Here is a 23,594-nt window from a genome sequence, read left to right as displayed (position 1 = left end):
CATGTGTTGAGATCTGGCCCCAACCGCTCGTCGCATTCCAAACGAGGCACCTTATACTACTACTAGCAAATTAATACTATATTATTGACAATATTAAAAATGTGCTTATAGTATAGTTACTCCAAACGTGGTATATGTTGTACATTTATATCATAATACGTGATATTTTTAAAGAGTTTAGGTACTATACAATCATAACAAATAGCATAGTAAAAACCAAATATTTTCAATGAGAATCTTGCATTTATTGAAAATGATGTAACTAAACTTCCGAAGTTAATGTTTACGTAAGTGTCAATTCGTTATCGCAACAAACTTCGACAAAGAAAGTACCCGCGAGATCTACGGTCACGGTCACGATGAGAGCACACTAACGGCCAAACATCCTTATGTTTTATTCTCCATATTACTCCACATGAACTTACTCGACACGAGCAGGCCTATCCACTTTTACCTATAGGAATAGTGTACGAACGAAAGAGACGAAAAACTGGGCGCTCGGTGGGCGAAGGGAGCAACAGGTAAAGATGCCGAGGCCACTTCCGCCTTGACTGCCGAATATTTTTGTACGAACCGGTAGTAAGAAGCAGCCAGGGCAATCATATTAATAATGTAGTATATTCTATGCAAGACATACTCCATAAAAACATCAAATACCATTGTTTTTAAAATTCTAAACTTTAAAAATAACAGCACATATCATTGTCCAAATATAACTTACTTTTCTTTACTTCTTGGTGTTATTCCGGCATAACATAAGTCATAAACATATCGTTATTTAATAATCTTGTTAATACATTTGTGTTCATCACAATGTATTACGTCTATACTCACGGAAAGTAAGCAATATCCAATTTTCGGTCGAGAATTTGTGTCGTTTCTTAGGTACTGCACAAACAAGGAAATATTACAATATTATTAAAAACTAGCACGCTGACGTAATCTTACCACACAACTAGCACTTCCGCATGCCCTAGGTATACAGTTTCCTCGTAAATTACAATTAAAACATACTGTTTTAAGGAGTTATATGCAAATATTTATCATATAAGATCCACCTTATAAACTAGGTTCGCATTAACTTAGTTGCATTATATACGCAGTTAAAAATGGGACTCTATGCTCAAACAAGTTCCCGAAGTTTTATCTCATTCTCCGCTATATTATATGAGGCGAGGCGGTGTGGGGACGGAGGGGAGCGGCGGACGCGCGTCCGTCCGCCCGCGCCGCCACCGCATCGTCAGTCCGCGTCGAAGAGTTGCCCGCGACGCTTGTCTGCGAGCTTGATCCCTCAGATACGCTGCTGGTTTACGGCGTGCCGTAACACGACACGTTTGGAGGGACCGCCGCTGCTACGCGTGTGCCTGGTGCTCTGTGAACACTGGATACTGTGCTTCTAGTGCTGTGACAATGCGAATGTGCTGATTTTACAAGTTAACGTCTTCGCCTAAAAGGATTTTTGACGACACCGCCAGTTCCGGATCAGCTCAGCCGGTGAGTAGCGGTGCTTATCGCGAGCGGCAAGCCGCGCTATCTCAAACTCACGCATTTCCGACCCCGCCCGATAAAACCAACTGTAACTACTATCGATACAGAATCCAACAGGTCTTTTAAAAAAAATGCTTTTAAAAGAACTTATAAACAAGTTTTTTTTTAAAACGAGTAAAACTTTGCTACTATAACAATATTTATATTACTCATGAGTTTCTTATACAATAATGCAACCATCAATTGTTGTGTTATAGTTCCTTATCATTATGTAACAATAGTATCCCCCTTTAGTTCAGAAAAATTACCACAAACAGGTGTCAACCCTAATGATTCAGTATCAAGGTTGACACAAGCGAAATATCGTAATTCTAATTATATATAATAAATATAATTTTCTTTTATGTTATAAACAAATTGAGACTTGTTAACAATGGCCATTTGCACTTCCTTAATGTTTACAATTTGTACAGTCGTACAAGCGCCCACATTCATTATTTAAAAATACAATGATACTTGATTTTAGTTCAGTATATGATTTAGTAATATTTTATCGCATCAGCTAATATGTTTTCAAAATTATAAATTGTAATAATGGTCAATTATATTTATTCTTCCGCTATAATTAACGATTTCATTAAAAGCGATATTAAGTTAATTTAATTTTGAAGTTACGTAGTTACAACTTAGTTATAATCTATAAATATACATATAATATATACCAAAAATTGTATATCGGTATGAGCTGTGTATAAAAAATACCGTTTACTTAATTTTTAAAAAGCAAAAGTACAAAAAAATTATTTCTGTTAAAATATACAGAAGAATAAACAGCGCCACCTGTCGTTGAATAGTCTTTTTTTTTTCATTATAATTAGGCAAGATCGAAAAATGCCTCAAATGCAGATCGAAATTTAGAATTTCAATATTGACTGAGGATTTTGTCGTTACAGAACATCGTGATGAAAGTAGTTAGCCTTCAACTGCCGTCAGGGCCCAGCATGGAGCGGTTACCGCTACCATTTAGCCCGACGGAACTTCTTTGGCGTTACCCATTACCTTGGGCGCCACCTCCACCTTCACCGCTCGGTGATACAAAGGCTCAACTACCAGCCGGTCTTCCTCCAGAACCAAGATTATGGACTCGTGAAGATGTAGCCGTTTTTTTAAAATGGTGCGAAAGGGAGTTCGATCTGCCTAATTTTGATATGGATCTTTTCCAGATGAATGGTAAATAAAAAAAAATTATATAAATATTATGAAAACCTTTGACCAATTTTAAGTCATTTATATAATACAATATAAATTTCTCTTTTACAGGCAAAGCTCTTTGTCTCCTAACTAAAACGGACTTGGGAGAACGTTGTCCTGGTGCGGGAGATGTTTTACACAATGTACTTCAAATGTTGGTACGCGACGCAGCTTTGCTCGGTAGAGTACCATCCTCGCCAGTGACGCCAACTGCGCGCGCTGCGCCATACCCACCATCGCCACATTCACACCCTCCAACACCTACTTGGGCAGTTGACGGATTCCATCATTTTCATAGCGCCGCTGCTGCAGCAGCACAGCCAAACTCTGTGACATTAAGTCCAGCGCCCTCAGTTGACAGTTCTGGTAGCCCCCAAAGAGGAGAGGCTATGAACTACGCCCCTGGATATGCTCAACCAGTATCTGTAACAGCTCAAGCTGTGAGTTCTGGAAGTAATCACTCAGATTCTGATGAGGAAGCCCAATTTTCTGCACCACGGTCACCGAAAGAAACTGCTCTAACAAGCCCTGCACCACAAACCCACGTGGTGCCCCAACATTCACACTACAGAACTCAGCATAGGGAATTCTTCCCAAATGATATGCCTGAATCTAATACAAGTAAGTAATTAACATTTAAACTTTAAAAAAAAAATTAACCATGTTTCAAGAATTATAATTAATTTTTATTTACCTTTCAGATGGAAGACTACTGTGGGATTTCTTGCAACAACTTTTAAATGACCCAACGCAAAGATACACAAATTATATTGCGTGGAAAAACAGAGAAACGGGCGTTTTTAAAATTGTTGATCCTGCAGGATTGGCTAAGCTTTGGGGTATTCAGAAAAATCACTTGTCAATGAATTACGACAAAATGTCCCGCGCACTGCGATATTATTATCGTGTCAATATTTTACGAAAAGTACAAGGCGAGCGACATTGTTACCAGTAAGTTTCTTTTTAAAACAATAAAATTGTAATTGTAATCAATCCAAATTAAATAAAAATATTTGTTTGATTTCAATATTTTCTGTTATTAAATTGACTTCTTAATTTCCACAGATTTCTAAGGAACCCAACTGAATTGAAAAATATTAAAAATATTTCTCTTCTAAGACAACAAATGAGTCCGACTCGGGTTCCACAACAAGCTCCCGTCAAAACAGAAATGAAAGAGGAACGCTGTGAAGAGGACAATGTTGATGAAGATATGCCGACTGACTTAAGTATGACGGCATCCGAGCCCTGGCGGAAGCGAGCGCGTTCCGACCCCGCCCCCGCACCTCACGATAAACATCGTATCAGTGCACTCATCGGCGATAATATGATGTTGAAGCGAGAATCAGAGTATAACACTGAACATTATGCTCTTAATTTAAAAAGTGAAAAATGTGAACAATGATTTTGAAGGACATGTGACACAGAACACTAATAGTGTGATTTTTATTTTAATTGTGAAAATGACTCCAGCAGTTCTATATCAAGTCATGTAACTCTCAGATATATCGGTCTTCCTTTAAAGAATATAAGTGGAATTATCAAAATAAAAATTATATTTAAACACTGAAAGTGCTTCGATCAATTGATATGATTGCTGGAGTTTAGTTAGACAGGGTATGGACCTAAAACGATGCCTTTGTGCCAAGTGATTTTATCTAATAGTGTCAATTACATAACTAGTTAGAAAAAGGGGACAAGAGTTTATTTGTGTTGAAGTCATAGAGACTATATTAATGTTTTGTGCAATGGACAATTTGTAACAGCTGACTGAATCTTGCAGTTATAAAACAAAATGTTGCCAACATCGTCAGCAGCCCTGCGCCTACCTGCGGCTCGCAGTGAATTTGCATTTTTGTAAATTTAATTAGTTACATGTATGTTTATTTTGTTTTTTTTTTTTTTGCTAGATTGCTGAAAATTTAAGAGTCAACATAGAATATCACACGAAATATTATTGTCTTCCATTGTTTTATTTTTTTGGCAAAAATCAATTGTAGCATGTGAAACATATTATTAAAGCTACCACACCTTTATACCTGTATTAAATTGGTAACTTTTATTTACATAGATTTTTTCATGTACACTTGTTCTATAAATTATGTTATTAATATAAATGTTGAAAAGACAATAATTTAACTAACCTACCTAAACAATGCCTTGAAAAATCAATCTAAAATTCCACTGTGATAAAAAGTATGAAGTGGTAGTCTTATAGAATATGCTAGGGCTTTTACTCAATGATTTCCAGCTACAATTTTCTGTGATCTCTTATAACAATATAGGTAAATAATGTAATAGAGCGTAAAATATCGTGTTTGTAAATATTAGTTTAAATAAGTTAGATTTTAAGTGAACCAAAAGAGTGTATGTATGGTTTGTCAAACAAAATGTGGAGCTTTATCAAAGTACCTAGGTATCAGTAAGAATAGTTATGATCGAGTTTGTATTTTTACAATAATTTCTATCTGGCATTAGCCACAATTTCCAACTTGTACACAATACAAATAAATATAATCTAAAATATTGTGTCAGATTATAACTTAAAATAAATGGAAGTAATGTTATTGTAATTTGTTTTCTTTTTTTTACATTTTATTCATTCTACCTCTCAATATTCAAATGGATTTAGTATTGGTGAAATGCTAAAATGTTCATCTAAAACTACTTAAAAACTGTCACATCTCGTAAATGCCCAACAGCCGAACATAGACCAGCGTAATTATAATTATCGACGATCAAATTAAATGACATGAAAAGTAATTATTACGACAATAACCTATCCTATTTATACTAAGCGCGTTTTCACGAATTTCTTGCCCCATCGTTCAAGATATTTGGCACCTACTATGTTGGTGAGTGAGCCAATGTAACTATAGGCACAAGGGACATAACATCTTAGTTCCCAAGGTTGGTGGCACATTGACGATGTAAGGAATAGTTAATATTTCTTATAGCGTCATTGTCTATGGGTGATGGTGCCCACTTAACGTCAGGTGGCCCATATGCTCGTCCGCCATCCTATGCCATAAAAAAAACTAGCAACCACGTTCGCGGGCGAAATCTAATAATTAATTAACATTACACTTAAATGAAAAGCGTCCAAAATTCATTCTTGTTTTATTCTCAGGACATACAAAGTCAACAATATATAACATACATATGTTCACATACATTTATAAGATGGAATGGCAATCGACTTCTATTTAATCCCTACCATAATATGCTAAATAAGAAATTATTGCAATATCTATGAAATGTAGGTTAACATTCTACCACAATTCGAATATTTGATTTAAAAAAAAAAAAAAAAAAAAAACAGAAAATGGGCGGTGTCGAATTAGATGCGTCGTATTATAATAATTTACTAAACAACAACACGTCACTAGGCAAAACACGTCACTAAAATCATAAGACGTGTCTCGCTTTCAGGAATAAATATCTGGAAGTATTGTCTATACCTCTGCTTGGCTAATACGATTGAGACATTGAGAGATTTTAGAGCTTAATCAATAAAAAAAAAGGCACAAGATGAATTATCAAGAATTATGAACATAGTCATCTCGTCTCTCTACAACAACAGCACCTACAATAGTTTAGATTTTAATTTATACAAGAAATACATGTTATTTATCATCTTTAAGGTATTCTTAAAATTAATGTATAGTTAAAATATGGTTAATGTGTACTAACCATATTTTAACTATAAATTAAACCGCTCAATTCTTAAATAAGAAATGATTACGTTTTTAAATTTCCTAATCCTCTCTTCGCTCGCCCGCCAAGGAACACGCAACTATGCAAAATCATGCGATATTGCTTTATTTTTCACTTTTACTAATATCATTACTAGTATCTACGACTAACGGCACATTATTTCCACTTCTCTGCAGTACTCTCCAAGTAAAAAGAAGATTCGCAGTTTATATCGTCAAGCTGGTCCAGTATGGTGGACATATGTACAAGTTTCATCGTTATTTTTTCCTATATCGTCGGGCATTATAATATAAAAGTAATAAAGACAAACAAAAGTGATGTTCTTTTAATTAACAATTATATTATAGCAAATCTTATGTTTCTATTTTATGCCTTAGTCATAGTAATATATTATTGTGAAACTAAAAAAAGAAGAAAGCTAGTCTTCATTGGTGAAGAAAATGGGTCTCTAATGGCTCTAACTTTTTTCTTAAGACAGATTCAGTTGATTAAAAAGACAATACGACGATTTGGTAAATGAGACATCTACTGTCAAATCCACCAACCCGCATTGGAACAGCGTGGTGGAATATGTTCAAGCCCTCTCCTTAATGGAGGAGGAGTCCTTATCTCAGCAGTAGGAAATGTACAGGCTGTTACTTTACTTTACTGTCAAATTATTGGAAGACACATTCTGTTGAGGGGTCAACAGTGATAACGTAGGTAAGACCTTTTAGAAGATCTTATGGTAGTTTTCATAAATTAGCGACAATCTCTGTAAATAGGTGAGAATAGACAGCCAGATGAAGCATGTTATACTATCAGAATACTCTAGAAATGTGGGGAACGCATTTAAAAAGTTAGTTGTTGTTGCATTGATAAAAGAATAGAATTACATATATCAAAGAGTGCAAAAATAGGTAAGTTTATAATAGACAGATAGAATAACATGAAAATATTTTTGATTTCAGTTGAAATCACCAATAGTGCAATTCAGACATATCATGTTTACTTTTGTATATCGTTGGAAAAAAAAATCGTTGCGTTACATGAGATTACCAGCGCTAAGTGTGCCTGTATATCAGCGGCATCTACATTGTCTCTTTGGAGGACATCACGAGATCGCTTGGAATTTAACCATAACGCTCCAACGGTTGGGCCAACTATGTGGATTGTGGACCTCCGAGCTAGAGGGGTTCCCGGGATACTCGTCTCCGTCTGCGACATATGATTTCGCAGTAAACACTATCGCCATCCAACACCTCTAACTGTCGGCAGCGAGAGACCCGCGTCGATTTTACAGTACACGTCAGTGTGTAATACACCGTGTCCAGTGGCACACTACACTCGTGGCCGGAGAGTACCTCCTTTACTCTCCCTTGAAGGTGTTTATAGAAAAGCTTTTGTGATTCTGCATACATGAGTTTACAATCTATTCTCACTACCCACCCCTAAAAGGAGGGCTTATTGCATCCACTGTTATCAGGCTTGCTGGTAAGTACCCGTAGTTTTTGTCCTACGAATTAATTAGAGGGGTTTTGGCTGGTATCCTAATTCACCCCAACTATATGATCCCCAGAAGGACTCCTTTTGGTCTGGTTTCAACTAGTACATTTTTTTTATGGTATAGGTTGGCAGATGAGCATATAAGCCACTTGATAGTAAGTGGTAAGATGGTAAGTGGACAATGATTCTGTAAGAAATATTAACTATTTCTTACATTGTCAATGTGCCACCAACCTTGAAAACTAAGATGTTTTGTCCCTTGTGCCTGGCTTTGGCTGTTACACTGGCTCACTCACCCTTCAAACCGGAACACAACAATACTGACTACTGTTATATGGCAGTAGAATAACTGATGAGTGGGTGGTACCTACCCAGACGGGCTTGCACAAAGCCCTACCACCAAGTACATTTCTCATTAATCCATAAAGTTAATTGAACTGTACAACACGCACCTTACACCACTGTTGAACATGCATAGTGATTTAGGCCTTCTCAAGTTGGGTAGAAGCCAACCCAAAGCAGCATCAGTTAAATATATGTATCTATTAACAGATTCAAAGACAGAAAATTGATTAAAATGTGACAAATAAATTAACAAATGTACTAATAAGTAATAATAAAAATAAAAAATGTATATTAAATCACAAGACTGTTAAAAATATATTGTACTCAAATGTGCATTCTTAATTTTATAGCTGGGCTAGACTAGACAATTATAAAATATTTTGTTATTGTAATTATTATAATTAACTATGTTAGTGTAATTATTTCTAAGATTTTTGTGCATGAAAATACTACATATAAATAATATTTAAAATCAAGAATTAACCATATATTTATTAAGTTGCACCAATACAGACAATATATATGCAATGCATTTTGCATACACAGCAGCACTGGATACCATTTTTATAATATATTGATAAATACTGTACCATATCATAGTAATAGATTACATATATAATAATATATGGCTATTTACTAAAATCACTTCATTGTGAAGTTTACTTGTATAAAATTGATTTGATTTGAAATCTATCTAAAATTTTTTTCAATATAATATTGATAAATGGTACATAATTATGATATTGATAAAATAATCTAAGTTCTATTAAATATTAGTAGTAATATAATATATATTATTCATAATATTATTCTTTAAAATTTGGTGAAATAAAAAATCATGACATATAATCTAAATAAGTGTAATTAATCACTTTTACCTCATGCTTAAATACTAATAACAGTTATGATTATAAAATTATGTTATTTATAAGGCTTTTAACTATTTTGAGGTTGACTCTGAAAAAATATTATATCATCTGCTATTACTGTTGATGCTGTTCTTACTTGTCCATCATCTAATTTTATTTCGCCATACGATAATTTGCCAGTGACATAAACCCTTTGACCCTTTTTTAAAAACTTGTAAACAGTATCACGAAGCCCAGGTCGGAAAACACTGACTCTGTGCCAGTCTGTTCGTTGTAATACATCGCCTGACTCATATTTATAACTGAAATGAGTTGCGAGTGGAAAATTTATGACTGGATGCTCTTCTGATCCACGTTTTTGAGGATCAGCTCCAACTCGCCCCAATAATGTGACTTGATTGATGGCTAAAAAGTTTATTTCAGTGAATAAAACAAATTATTTTGTGAAATTTACACAGATTATACATTTACAAGTAATTTAAAAAAACTCACTCTTTTCTGTATTCTGAGCTTCATATTGTGCTGTTGTCGTATGTAATGGTTGAGTTAAAAATATTCGACGAGCAGACGACGACACCTTTAAGAAAATATTGTAAAATTATTAAACAAAACTGGTTGGGAGACATTAAACAACGACATTTAATAAATATTGTCTTCGCCGGCTTTATTATAGGTTATACGAATACCACTTACTCTGTAAAGACACTGCATTTTAAATTTATATTAATTGTTCTCTTATATGTAAAGACAAGTAAATGATAATAACTACAGTTATTTATATAGTGCTTAGTTATTCACTATTCAGTAGTTTTTATGTCACATGTCATAAACAAAATTATACAAGTCTACATCTACAAGATCGTAGGTATGTAAAAAAAGCCGCGTAAATAACTAGCAAATTATAAAAGTCCTTTAAAGAGTACAGACTAATAAGAAATTGAGAAATTACCATAGAGTATACTAATACGCAGTACGCAACAATAATGACTATATATAGCAGTGCCACATGGAGATAGTATATAAGTATATATATTTTCCATATTGTCATAAGAAATCGGTAAGTCCCCAATATTGTATAGTTTGATAAAGAAATATCCTAATAAAAATATACCTAACATAAATCTATGCATCATTAACTTATAATTCCTATTATGATTGGAACTATATCCTACTAATACGACCAATAGTCGAGGAATGAGACATAAATTGAAAAAATAAATACACATAAAAGTCATAACATTCCTTTCTGAAGGATAAGACTATAATTTTGTTATAGAGGCCTTATATTCGAGATTTGGCATTATTATTCTAACTAGAATTTGAAGTTATCTGTAATAAGTATATTTAACAATAATTTTATTAGGAAGATATAATATGTCGGCTTCACCAAAATAAATATATATAAAGACTAATAGAAATGTATATTCTGATATATTACGCTTAAAAGTTGCAGTTTAAAGTATTAAAATCAATCACTGTAGCTTCTTGAAAACAATTCTTAGTCATAGGATAATCTAAATATTATGTTCAACAAATCATTTATGAATATGGAAGCCTGTCTGAACAAACACATTTTTATATCGACAAGAAGGTATTCCGAAGCAGTACTTGCTTCTTTAAAGGATATCTGTGAATATAATTTGTGTAAGTAAATAAACAATAAAAACGTTTTTGTTGTCAAATATTCCCTTAAATTCATAAAGTAATACATATATATTTTTTGCAATAAACAACACATTACAAAATATAATTTTATTTAGGATTATAATTGAGTTGCCATAAGTAAGTAAGCAAATGAGATTCATGAATACCAACATGCAGAATAATGTAGCGGTCTCGTTCGTTCGTTGACAGATGCTGTTAAATAAAATTGAAATAGGTACATAAGTAGATATAGATAGATATATAGATTTCGTCTTTATTTCAACTACCACCATACCCAATCCAGAAGAAGTTGTTGCCTGTGAAGGATGCCTTCAGCTGCGAATGCAAAGTCTGAAAAACCAGCTTCTTCGGAAGCTGCGGATAATTCACCAATACGACAGATTATGACTATTCTTGAACATAAAATTCGCAACTTGGAAAAAAGAAAGGTGAGTACATTGTACAATGCTCTCGGCATCAACAAACGCTTTGTATGTTATTTTTATCTGTTAGTCTTGTTTGTATCAAATAATGATTCGCAAATTACAATACCACTTAAAATGTATTTCAAATATATATATGTCGTAAATCAAATGCTGGTGAAATTAAATTGTATGTAAATACTGATGCGGTATTCCGTTGACGCCATTTTTACACATGTGCTCTATTAATTTTGCTTCTGCCATGACGCTCATAAAACTTTAGCATAAATAAAAGGTTTTCTCTTGATTTACAAATATAATATTAGATTTCGTGATAAGTTAATGTCTTTTATATTCGGCTACTTTTATTATTTATGCAGTTACACCTAACTACTATTAATAACAATATTTTTCGCATTAGAGTAAATATTAATTGTAAGTTATGTTTTATTTATAAATAATAGATAATTTATTATTTTTATACTTCATAGACATAAATTTAGCAAAGAAAAATGAAATAATTATTTTATTAAACCTTGTATATGGATACTGTAAACCATGTTGTTTAGTGTAAATTTTTGCTAAAATTATATTTTTTTTCAAATATATCTGAATTTATTTTACTTGTATCAGTTATTTCTATATAATTATTCTGCTTTGTCAAATTATGTTACAGTGGTATATAAAATTAGACAAGTACATCAAAATACTCATATTATTTACAGAGTAAGCTGACATCATACCGTGACTTGCAAAAGGCTGGTAAAGAGCTTAATGGTGATCAAAAAGTTGCCGTTGCTAAGTATGATGAAGTCATTCAGACATTGGAATTTGCTCGTGATCTCTCAAAGCAGGTGACTTCAATTGCTCTTTCTGCTGAACGCGAAGCGAAGAAGCAGGCAAAAAAGGTAAAATAAAATAATCTAACTGAAAAATACTCTACAAAGAACAAATGCTATGGCGTATACATAGCATACTCAAAAAATAATATTAACATATTTAATGGAAATTCATAGATTTGTGACTTGTTGCAGAATTTTGTAATTTAGAAAAGTAATAAAGACAAAAGTGAATATTAATATATTATAGAAGCTTTATTGTATTTTTCTAGGATGCATGGGTACGTTATACTGCAGACACTAATAAGATACGTGAAGTCCTACTGATTCTAGACTGTCTCATGCAAATGGGCAATGGTGAAGCAAGAGATGACTTTTTGAATGGTACTAACGGTGCTGCAAAGCTCACAGAGGAAGATTTGAAAATTTTAGATGATCTGTAAGTAACCTTCCTACACCTAGATATTTTATTTAAAAGACATGTATTTTAGAAGGAAAACTCTTATTTACAACTAATATTAAGTTTGTACTAATGTATTTAAATGTAACCTATTCATATTATATATTTTAGGTATCCGGAAATAACTCCTAAGCATGAATTGAATGAAGAAGGACAACCAGGCTTTCATGCTTACACAATTAAAGCAGCTGAACATTTGTATGCTATTATTGATGGTAAACCCAAAGAAATCTTAGGAACAACATACACCCATATCAAGGAAATCATAAACACTGTTCATGACTGTGGTTACTTTGATAAATCTGGAGAAATCATTGTTCCTGAGGTTGAAGATTGCCAAAATGTCATTTCAGAGGAAATTAATGATCATTCCCCTGAGTTAGAGGAGAATGAAACTACTGTTCCAGTTTATGGTCCACCAGTTGCCATTCCCGCTCCACCAGCTCCTGCTGTTGTGCCAGCACCCGGTTATCCTCTTCGTCCTCTGCCTCCAATAACATTGCAAGAAGTTGAACATGCATACTTTTCTCAGCAATATCCTCAACAAAGACCAATCTCTGAAGTTATAGGATCTCAAAACTTTTTCTTTCTCCAGGAATCTGAAATTGATAGCCCTGTAGGAACCCCACAGCCACCTCCTATCTTGAATCAACCTTCTCCTCCTGCACCAATCCCAACTCAGACATTTACTAATCAACATTATGTCCAAATACCAGGTGGCCGGGTCCCTGAGCCAGGGTCGATTCCTATGCCACCTCAACCACATTTTCTTCCACACCCAGATCATGCGGCTTATCAAGGAGTACCACTTCCTGCACCAATGGCGCATACACAACCCCCTCATGTGCCTCCTCAAAATGCCCAACCACAGCCTATGCAACATAATCCACAGCCTGTCCCACAAGCTGTTCACATTGAGCAACAATCGCCAGTTCTGGTTGAAGAACAAAAAGTTATAATTCCCAGTGAAGATAAAACTGAAGAAGAATCAAAAGAAAGTAGAAGCCCCGAGCGAGAAGAGGGCGATCGCAAAACCCAAGGTCAAGGCGATGGACAAAACAGATTTAGAAGATACCGTGGAAGTGGAAGGGGATCATCAAATGGTTTTCGTGGGCGTGGATCTTTCCAGAACAGACAGAACAATGATGGATATCACGGAAGACATGGCAATGATTACCCTAACAGATTGAATAAAGAAGGGTATCAAAACCGACAGTATAATGATGGTTATCAAAACAGGCACGGGAAAGAGGGTTATCAAAACAGAAATTCAAATGATGGCTATTACGGTAATGGCGATACTGGTGATGGCCTTCAAAACGAAAATGGCGGACGCGATAGATACAATGATAACTCTCAGAACTATCAAGGTGGCTTCAAAAGTCGCGGTAGAGGGGGCCCTCGCGGCGGGACACGTGGTGCCCCGCGAGCCCCGCGACCCCACCAGTACAATCGTAAACCAGAAAATGTGGAATAGCAGAAGTAATATATCAAATAAATAACGGACTAAATCATTCGTGGAAGGCAAATTTCACCGGCAACAACGCGCTGTGGTAACAACAAACAAGAGATTATGGTAAAAAAATAAATAAAAAAAAAAAATAATAAAAAAAAAGTAAAATAATAAAACTTGAAACTGAATAAAAAATAAGTTACTTGAATTTAGATGTATGATATATGCGATTATTGTAAGTTACGTTAATTCTAGATTCTTGTATAGATTGTGTCACGCAAGTGACTTAAAGTGACGCGACGGAGAGCCCGTGCTACTCGCCCGTCGTTGTTCAGTACCTCGTCCTCGTGATAAATTATGTACTGGAGATGTGCACACAATGACAAATAGCCATTTAATTGGGATCTTTTCCAAATCTCATTGACCTTTATATTTTAAATATGGTTCATTAAAATTTGGTAATTATATATGTTAAAGTTAAAATATTGTTTTTTCGTTAAACTTAACTATATATAATTATTTATTTATTTTTCAAATCAGTACGCAAAAAAACATACAGTTATGTTGATTTTTGCTCTTGACTCTTAAAATACTGAGCAGATATCTATTTTATCAAACAGTCATGAGCTTTTTATATATTTTTTGTGTAATTTTGCTACATACAATATGCAATTTTTTTAAATTGTTTTTAATCTATTTAAATGACTACTATAAATAAACGGCGACAAATTAAAATGGAAATCGTACAAATTTCAATAAACTGTCGCTGTCATGTGATTGTTTTCCAGCTTCCTCCCCATTATTTAACATTGTTCTCAATAGAGGCTGTGTGCAAGCAAATTAAAAGTATTCTATGATTACTACTTGTTTAATTTATTTATTATTATACAATCTCTGTAATTACAGCTATAACTTTGATTTAATTACTACGTAAAATAAAACAAAGGCCCCTGGCCGCGTCTGTCTGCAATAAACTCCAAAATAGGCTATTTGACTGGTTTTTAAAATCCATTTTATATTATTTAGTAGAGGTTAAGCAACCCAGTAAAAGTAGATTTTTATATTTCTAGTACATATTTACCGAAAAATATATTAAAAATTTTCATATTTAAATAACTCACGAAAACGCTACTTGGACAATATGGCGCTGCAATGGGGTCGGTGACATCACTTTGCTGTATTTTAATCTGTGGTACATATAGTAGAAAAGCAAGGTTTACAAGAAAGTGACTTCATCATAAGCCCGGCCAATCAGGAGCGTTTTGTGTCACGTGACAAACGTTTGAAAAAATGCATTTTTATTTATTGATTTTTGAATAAATTAAGTATTATTTTCAAGTTTCGTTAGTAAATAACAAATTTTAAACTCATATTATATACTGATTACAATAATTCACAATTTATTTTTCGCATTGTCAAATAGCCTATTACTGAACGGATTTTCATGAGTTTTCTCTAAAAGAGAGATTCATAAGGAGGGTATATATAAAGGTAGGTATGTAAGAAGGTACATATGTAATTTATTAACTTGAGAGAGAACGGAAATTGTTCAATGTTATGCGTGCGAAAACAGACTGTTAGTCTGTTTCTATAATTTAATTCCATATTGTTTGACGATTTGAAATGATACAAGCTATTATCGATCCTTGTAAAAATATATAACTAATCTTAAGCAATACATTGAAGATTTATAAACAAATACGCACTTTCGTAATCAATATATATATATTATTTTAAAAGTTAGCTATAGTACAAATCATTCGAGCAAATTGAAATTGTTCCCTTTTTAACGTCTTTTTCAATTTTTTCTTCCGCATTTGTGCAAAAAATGGGAACACAGACAATTAGTGAAAATGGTTATCATATTATTAAAGCAGTCTGTTTAAATCTCATCGATTTTTTATAAGATTTAGTATAATACATGATATTTGGCAGTATGCTATTAACATGTTAAAGAGTTAATAATCAGGATATAGGTACAATATTAACTATATCAGCCTCAAGAACTGTGATACTGTGACACCATGCCAGAAATATTAAGTGCCTTGCCTTCATATCAATAGCATTATTCTTTTAATATTTAGTAGCCGGTAGAGAATTCATCTTTAATTTTTAAACGATAAGGTTATTTGTTTTCTTTAATTAATCGTTAATGTTTGAAAACAGCCTCGAGATGGCCCAGTTAGAACGCGTGCATTTTAACCGATGATTGCGGGTTCAAACCCAAGCAAACTCCACTGTATATTCACGTGCTTAATTTGTGTTTATAATCTCATCTCGTACTCGATGATGAAGTAAAACATCGTAAGGAAACCTGCATGTGTCTAGTTTCATAGAAATTCAGCGATATATGGATTCCACAAACCCGTATTGGAACAGCGTGGTGGAATATGTTCCGAACGTTCTCCTCATAGGGAGAGGAGGCTACAGCCCAGCAGTGGTAAATTTACAGGCTGTTGTTGTTTAAATAGAGGTGCCAGACTTGAATTTAAATATACTTTTATTTATTGATGTCGACGTACTTGGGCTAAAAAGTCGGAAAAACAGTGAAAAAGGAATCCGATCCTCGAACCAGTTGAGGGTGGATAAATGCGAGTAAGCCATTATAATAACATTTATTCAGCTGTCGGTAAATTGACGCAATTGTTCAATCAACGCGACAAGTTTGAGAAAGTGAAACTTCGGCGTACTTCTTAACAGGGGCCATTTTTGTCTGATAATCATAATTATTACCAATAACCTAAATGGCAGTGGAAGATAAAAAAATTTTTTTTTATATCAAGCTCACAATATAACTACAGATTATTTCATTAGCGCTGTTGATTGTAGTCAGTTGCATATTATAATCGATAAAAATTTTGACCGGGCCTTCAGTCTTAGGGTCCAAAATGCATCCCCGTTCTCCTGATCAAATCCAAAACAAGACTTGACTAAAAATATGTTTAGTGCCTACATACTTTTATCAAAATCAAAACACTAGACTCTACAGACAACTAGACTTGTTACACATGAACATAAATATAAGTAAATATATATGTATTTGATAAATAAACACCCACACAAATGTAAACTAAATAAAAAACTTGTAAAATTATGTATTGTATTATTCAATAGAGGTGCGAGACGTTGCTCACGCGATTAAAGCAGTCTTAAGCTCACGCCTCCAGTTTGGGGTGAAACTGTTGCTTTATGATAAATTAAACCCAGTTTTGGATGCCTAAAAATTAAAATTATGTATCTCGTAAAATATCTCAATAATAATTAGTTAATTATTACCTAATATATCGTATGTTTATTATTATATCCTCCTGACGCCTAAGCATTTACTGAGTTCACTTGCAACAAGGGCCGAATGTACTTTACATAGCAATAAATTGTTTTTGTTACAAAGGCCGAGACCTTGTCAGTTAAATAAAACATAAACTAGGGGTTCTCCCGAGTTTTCACTAAAACAAATGTTTCTTAACATTATTTGACGAAGACATTGAGTTTACATTTGTTTACATATTTTTTGTCTTTTATAAAGGACTTCAGGTCATTAAGGCATAAGTAGGTTAATTGTATAAATAAAACAAATGATTACATTTATTCATATAATTTAATGTAACGTCACAAATGAAGTACCAAACATAAATATATTTATTTATTTTTATCAATATAATACAAAAAAGGTTACAAGACTACCCAATCAACATATGTCAATCTTCAAATGTCGTACTTCCTTGGTAAACCAAAATATCACATCATCAGTGGTGACATCAAGATCATATACTTCAATGAGTTCCGTAGCTGAAAGTAGCACAGCCAGCACGCCGTCTGCCCCGACCTCGACAACCAGTAGTCCTCCCGAGGATAATAGAACCGTTTCGACCTCTTGACAAATTGCTATCAACGCTGTCTCAACTGTCGCTCTTGCTTCATCTGCCGATGGTAGGGATTCATTGCTAGAAGCCTCAGCGAAATTTTCATCCTCACTTGAGTTTTCAAACTCGGAGTATAATTACAATAATTCCGTGATATCGCTGGTTCGTAACGCTGAAAATAATATTACGCTACTTTTGGTATGAACGCCGAATGTGATATACATACGACCAATTCCATATATTTAAACTATGAATAACGAACGAAGTGCCTTTCTATAGGTTTAATTTATTTACGACGGTTTATTTAATATATTATTTTTGTATTTCTCCTCAAAAGTACGCAAATTCCAACGAATATTTACTAATTTTAAATTATGTAAAAAAAATCATTAAAACAATTGAATTTAATAAAAATATTTTAAGTTTTACTAACCCTGTCGGTGGCATGCCGTCATCTTCCTGAACTCCTGAGCACGTTTCGCAAGAATGGCCGCCACTAGGTTTGATATTTCTATCGAACTCCATGGACAAACTATCGCCATTGCTTAAATTTCATTGGCTACAAGCAATCACTTGACCAATACTTTTTTAGCGGGTGAATACAAACAATCGGGAATTAATGCTACATAAAGGACGGTCGTCCGATGTCGAAATAAGAAGTTCAAAAATATTCGGCGTTTAGAGTACGATTTATTTAGCACTTTGTAAAGTACGCGAGGTGTCAGGAGGATATAATAAACATACGAAATACGTCGTTTAAGGATGAAGTCGTTTTTTTTTTTGTAAAATATATTTAATTAAACAAATTATGCACAGTTGTTATTTATGCAATTTTGCCATTTCATAGGCAAAAAAATAAACTATTTAAAGGAGGTTTGGACTGCCGCATTGGAGATGAATTTTTTTCCTTGTAAGAAGTTGTCCAAACTCAAGGTCCGGGGAGTAAAATGGAGATCGCAGACATTTCAATTGTAGCTCAACTAACTTAGTGGTAGTTTTATTGTGCAGTATCTGGTCTTATGTTGTCGTGAAGCAGCAGTGACCTAGAGTTATGTTTCTGGCCTTTAGTGTCCATTTGAGTTTTCATAAAAAATAATCTTATCTGACAACAGAACTTAAAAATGTGTTGCTTATGTTCATTACTTTGCAGCTTTCTATTAATGCAATAAAAAAATAAAAAACACTCATGATGACTGTCGTCAAAAGTGAGAATACTTTACTTTAAGTTGACAATACTTATATAAATCAATATCAGTCCGGTCTTAAAATTTATAGACACTCCGAGCAATGATATAGAATTTTCTATACTTTGCTAATTATCAAAACATTGTACTGCACAAGCTCATTACAACGTAAATAGAATAATAATTAGTGTACATATATTAGAATAATAATAGTATCTATAATCAGCGGCGGCCTTACCCATTGCGAGGCTCAGGGCGATAGGTCTTTGCGAGGCCCTTTGGCCTACGAAAAAGTACATACCTATGTGATGCGAAAGTTGGTCTGGTTGTTTGATAGGTAATCGTTTTGTTTGGTAAGAAATGCTAAAGTTGTAATAATAAATAAATGTTGAGTTTTAAAATAATTTACTTACATTGAGAGATTTACAAAATTAACAAATACAAAGATGTTAGCCACTGATAAATATTAAAATTAATGTTTGCGGCTTTCACTAAGACTAAAATATTCAATTAGAGCACAATAATCTAACGAATGAGCTACGTCATTTTCGATTGACGGAATAGCAAGAGCTGAAAGTCGATCTTGTGTCATTGAATTTCTTAAATAGGTTTTAAAAATTTTAAGCCTCGAAAAACTCCTTTCAGCAGACGCAACCGTAACAGGTGTTGTGGCAATGATCTTTTTTTTTTACATATTTATATGGAATAGGCGTTTGTCTTCCATCTCACCTGATGGAAAGTGTAGATGAAGACGAAGGTAGTACACGCCCATCCAAAAGAAACCTGTTCACTCTACTCTTAAAGGCTCCGGAGTTCAATTTATCAGGAAATAAATAAAATTTTAACAAAAAGAAAAACCGACTTCAAACAAAACATTATTTTAAAACAAATAAAAATGCACTAAAAAGTAATAAAAATAATTGCATATTTAACATATTTTTGAGAGTCCTCCTAGGTAAAATGAAATGAAAAATATTAGACTACTTAAAAGTCGATTTACGACTATATAACGTAGTTATAGTTATTGTTATATTTGGAGCCGGTGTCAGCCACAGGCACACGCTTCAACAATCAAAAGAAAGAAGCGATACGAGCCTCTTGATTGACCCAGTATAATATCGTATAAAAGGTAATTTGTAAGAAACATATTTCTTAAAGTATTCTCGTATTGTTTTTTGATAGATATAGTATAGGGTTGGCTGACACCGACTCCAATTATAGCAATAATTATAACTACATTATATAATCGTAAATTGACTTTTAAGTAGTCTAATATTTTTCATTTCATTTTACCTAGGAGGACTCTCAAAAATATGTTAAATATGCAATTATTTTTATTACTTTTTAGTGCATTTTTATTTGTTTTAAAATAATGTTTTGTTTGAAGTCGGTTTTTCTTTTTGTTAAAATTTTATTTATTTTTTGATTTTAAGTGAAGCTGATGTAGACTAACATTTTTTTCTTAATATGGATAGATTAAGCGTGCCGTTTATATGAATCAGAAACTACTTTGGGGACAATTTCAAAACAAACTTTCGAATGAGCTGTAATCGACCTCAGTAAAAAAGCTTTGCAAAAGAGCTATTCGTATGCTATGTCGTACATCATATGACATCACATCATATACACAAAATTTGATTAAAGACAGTAAGAAATTCTACCCCAAATCGCACCCTAACTGTAAGCCGTTTAGGAGTTCCGTCAATACATAGTATAAAACAAAGCCGCTTTCTCTGTCCCTATATCTTTAAAACTACGCAACGGATTTTGATGCGGTTTTTTTTAATAGATAGTGTAATTTAAGGGGAAGGTTTGTGTATATAATAAATGAACAATATAGTAAAGAAACACTGACAATTTTAGAAGTTTGTAATGTGATGTCGTAAATAAACAAATTCTTTAGTATATTTAGTATCAGTATTGCACCCGTGAGAAGTCGGGGCGGGTCGCTAGTTGATTATAATATTCGATTATGACAATTACATGAACATAACCACGTTCCGGAAGGTGATTCAAATATCCAAGTAACCCATAAATAAAAGATTCGACCGAGTATTGCTAACGTGCTCCTCAGAATTGTTCCGTTCCCTCCCGTTCCCTTAATTTGTCATGGATCCTGTGCTCAGAACCTTACCAAACTTTCACCAAACTACCCTTAAAGTAAATCCTTTATAATAAATAAAGAATCATCAAAATTGGCTAACGTGATTTTGAGTTATTCACCTATTTGTCGCGCATATACATAATGCAAATTTAAGACTTATGTCGTTTTCATACGGATACCATCATCGGAAAAAAAAAAAAAAAAAAATGGGACTCCACGGAAAGCACTACCTTTCAAACAAAAAAAAATTTATCAAAATCGGTCCACCCAGTAAAAAGTTATGAGGTAACAAACATAAAAAAAAAAAAAAAAAAAATACAGACGAATTGATAACCTCCTCCTTTTTGAAGTCGGTTGAAAATAGACGCAGGCATGTCGTTCCAAATCTTAGCGACTCTTACCAAAAACGAGCTGACAAATCGTTTAGTTCGACTTTTGGGTATGTCAACAATGAATGGATGAAACTTTTGTCTGCGCCTAGTTGTCCGATAATGGAATGGAGATGGTTCTATCAGTTCAAAAAGAGCCTTCGAGCACTCTCCAAAGTGCATCCTATAAAAAACCGATAAGCTGGCCACTCGGCGACGATACTCAAGGGTGTGCAGTCTGCTATTTGAGAGCTTTTCGTCGTTAATTAACCTACGGGCTCTTCGGTCAACTGAGTCCAATGCTTCCAGATGATATTTGGCTGCACCGTCTAAGAGATGACTGCAGTACTCCATGCATGATCGAACTTGTGCAGTGTAAAGATTAAGCAGCTGTTCAGAGCTGAAGTACCGCCGAACTTTTGAAAGGATTGAAATTTTCTTGGATGCCGCTTGTGCCATAGACTCGATTTGTTGGCCAAAGTTGAGGTTAGAGGTAATGGTAATACCTAAAAGCCCTAGATGGTCTAGTCCGAAGGTGGGTGTTAAATCGAAGTTACTCTTTTTTGCAGAGATAAGACACGCTTGTGTTTTGGAAGGATTGAAATGGACAAGATTGGCGTCACCCACTGCAAAGTCACGTTTACCCGTTCAATCATGGACTCTCTCAAGGACCGTATTTCATCTGGACTGGCTCGCGGGTTGGACATGTACCTCTCAACTACAGTGCTGTCATCGGCGTAGCTAATAATACCGGGTGTTAGAAGATCGTTTATGTGCAGCAGAAACAAGGTAGCAGAGATAACAGATCCCTGAAGTACCCCAGCATTGATTGCCATTAGATCGGAAGAAGAGCCATCCAAGACAACTCGAATCGATCGTTCCCTCAGGAAATCACATATCTAGTCACAGAGCTCTTTTTGGTGCATTTTAACGGCGTTCTTTTTAGGACCAAACGGAGGTAACTGTGGTGGACGCATGCCATTGCTGTCCAGACGAGAATACTCCGCGAAGAGATTGGCAAATAAATTTGCTTTCTCCTTAGCGGTGTGGGCCAGGGATCCGTCAGGTTTGCGGAGAGGAGGCAACGAAGAGCGACAGAAGTTTTTCTCAAACGCTGAGGGAAAAGAAGCTAACTTTCCCCCTATACGGCTAATGTGGTCAAAATGAGCTTTTCTTATCGCTTTTTTACAATATTTAGTAGCTGCGTTGTATGTTTTCTTCTTAGACTGAAGGTCCAATGCTTTGCTTTACGAGCATCAATCTAAGACAAATAGGCTTCACGCTTACGCTTTTCAGCTGAGAGACATTCAGCATTATACCAAGGGCGAGCTTTGGTCTCAAGGGATACTTCAGCAAAAGGAATAAAATACTCCATAGCTTGATAAGTCACACTGGAGACAGCATCTGCGCAGCACAATGGATCTTTAGAAGAAAAACAGACCTGTTTCCAACAATAAGAAGCGAAAAAGTGACGCATCTCGTCCCAATCCGCCAACTTGTATCTCCACACTCGCCTAGTGCCTTTGGGGCTAGTGTCAAGAGGCGAGTACACACACACACATTGTGTGACACAGATTTTACCACACAATGATCCGATGTCCCGAGTGGTGGTGAAACGGAAACCGAATATCTGTCGGGATCGGTTGTCAGCAGAAGGTCTAGGCAATACTCAGTGTGGCCCACGATACCTGGAATACGAGTGGGTTCGTGGACGAGCTGGGAGAGGCCATAAGATATTGCAAATTTATAGACCTCTCTTCCAGCGTGGTTAATATCCGCTTATATATCCGCTATATGGCTGTACCCGCCACTCAGAAACAGAACTATTTCGCAGAACTATTTCGATAGTGGGGTTAATTTCAGTTTACATTATTATTTGTTTTCTATTATGTATTTCAGCACCGAGATAATGTCATCGTTTCCTTCATACACAAAATCAGGAACAAAATCAAAAGTCTTAAATAAATAAAAATATAGTAAGAAAATTTATTTTTTTTTGGCTGGACGCGAGGCGAGGCCCCTTCAGGCGCGAGGCCCCGGGCGATTGCCCTGTTCGCCACCCACTAAGGCCGCCACTGTCTATAATATATTTGTTGTGCTTA

The 23,594-nt window shown here is 34.5% G+C and overlaps 3 protein-coding genes across 3 annotated transcripts; 2 read left to right on the top strand and 1 right to left on the bottom strand.

Annotated features, from left to right (window-relative positions):
• Positions 1-1,230: 1,230 nt before the first annotated feature.
• LOC124544104 (ets DNA-binding protein pokkuri) lies at positions 1,231-5,307 on the top strand. The gene is made up of 5 exons (XM_047122540.1): positions 1,231-1,494; positions 2,442-2,718; positions 2,809-3,360; positions 3,441-3,690; positions 3,805-5,307. The coding sequence occupies exons 2-5, from the start codon at positions 2,451-2,453 to the stop codon at positions 4,142-4,144; spliced, it is 1,410 nt and encodes a 469-aa protein (XP_046978496.1). The 5' UTR covers positions 1,231-1,494; positions 2,442-2,450; the 3' UTR covers positions 4,145-5,307.
• Positions 5,308-9,130: 3,823 nt separating this feature from the next.
• Positions 9,131-10,013, bottom strand: LOC124544046 (single-stranded DNA-binding protein, mitochondrial). Its single transcript, XM_047122439.1, has 3 exons — positions 9,849-10,013; positions 9,648-9,732; positions 9,131-9,560 (listed from the first exon to the last, which is right to left on the bottom strand). The coding sequence occupies exons 1-3, from the start codon at positions 9,864-9,866 to the stop codon at positions 9,223-9,225; spliced, it is 441 nt and encodes a 146-aa protein (XP_046978395.1). The 5' UTR covers positions 9,867-10,013; the 3' UTR covers positions 9,131-9,222.
• A 956-nt stretch (positions 10,014-10,969) lies between these two features.
• On the top strand, positions 10,970-14,833 carry LOC124544045 (caprin homolog). The gene is made up of 4 exons (XM_047122438.1): positions 10,970-11,248; positions 11,947-12,129; positions 12,333-12,499; positions 12,632-14,833. Exons 1-4 carry the CDS (start codon positions 11,126-11,128, stop codon positions 13,995-13,997), a joined length of 1,839 nt encoding a protein of 612 aa, XP_046978394.1. The 5' UTR covers positions 10,970-11,125; the 3' UTR covers positions 13,998-14,833.
• The last annotated feature ends 8,761 nt before the right edge of the window (positions 14,834-23,594 follow it).

Source organism: Vanessa cardui, chromosome 4, assembly GCF_905220365.1.
Source record: "Vanessa cardui chromosome 4, ilVanCard2.1, whole genome shotgun sequence".
NCBI lineage: Eukaryota > Metazoa > Arthropoda > Insecta > Lepidoptera > Nymphalidae > Vanessa > Vanessa cardui.
Note: the sequence above shows the minus strand (reverse complement) of the source record. Positions and strands in the feature narration are given on the sequence as shown.

Coding starts and splice junctions, on each gene's coding strand:
- LOC124544045 (XM_047122438.1), top strand. CDS start 11,126: ATGCCTTCAGCTGCGAATGCAAAGTCTGAAAAACCAGCTTCTTCGGAA. Junction 11,249..11,946: donor GCAACTTGGAAAAAAGAAAG/GTGAGTACATTG, acceptor TATTATTTACAG/AGTAAGCTGACATCATACCG. Junction 12,130..12,332: donor CGAAGAAGCAGGCAAAAAAG/GTAAAATAAAAT, acceptor GTATTTTTCTAG/GATGCATGGGTACGTTATAC.
- LOC124544104 (XM_047122540.1), top strand. CDS start 2,451: ATGAAAGTAGTTAGCCTTCAACTGCCGTCAGGGCCCAGCATGGAGCGG. Junction 3,361..3,440: donor TATGCCTGAATCTAATACAA/GTAAGTAATTAA, acceptor TTTACCTTTCAG/ATGGAAGACTACTGTGGGAT. Junction 3,691..3,804: donor GGCGAGCGACATTGTTACCA/GTAAGTTTCTTT, acceptor TAATTTCCACAG/ATTTCTAAGGAACCCAACTG.
- LOC124544046 (XM_047122439.1), bottom strand. Junction 9,561..9,647: donor AGCTCAGAATACAGAAAAGA/GTGAGTTTTTTT, acceptor TAAACTTTTTAG/CCATCAATCAAGTCACATTA.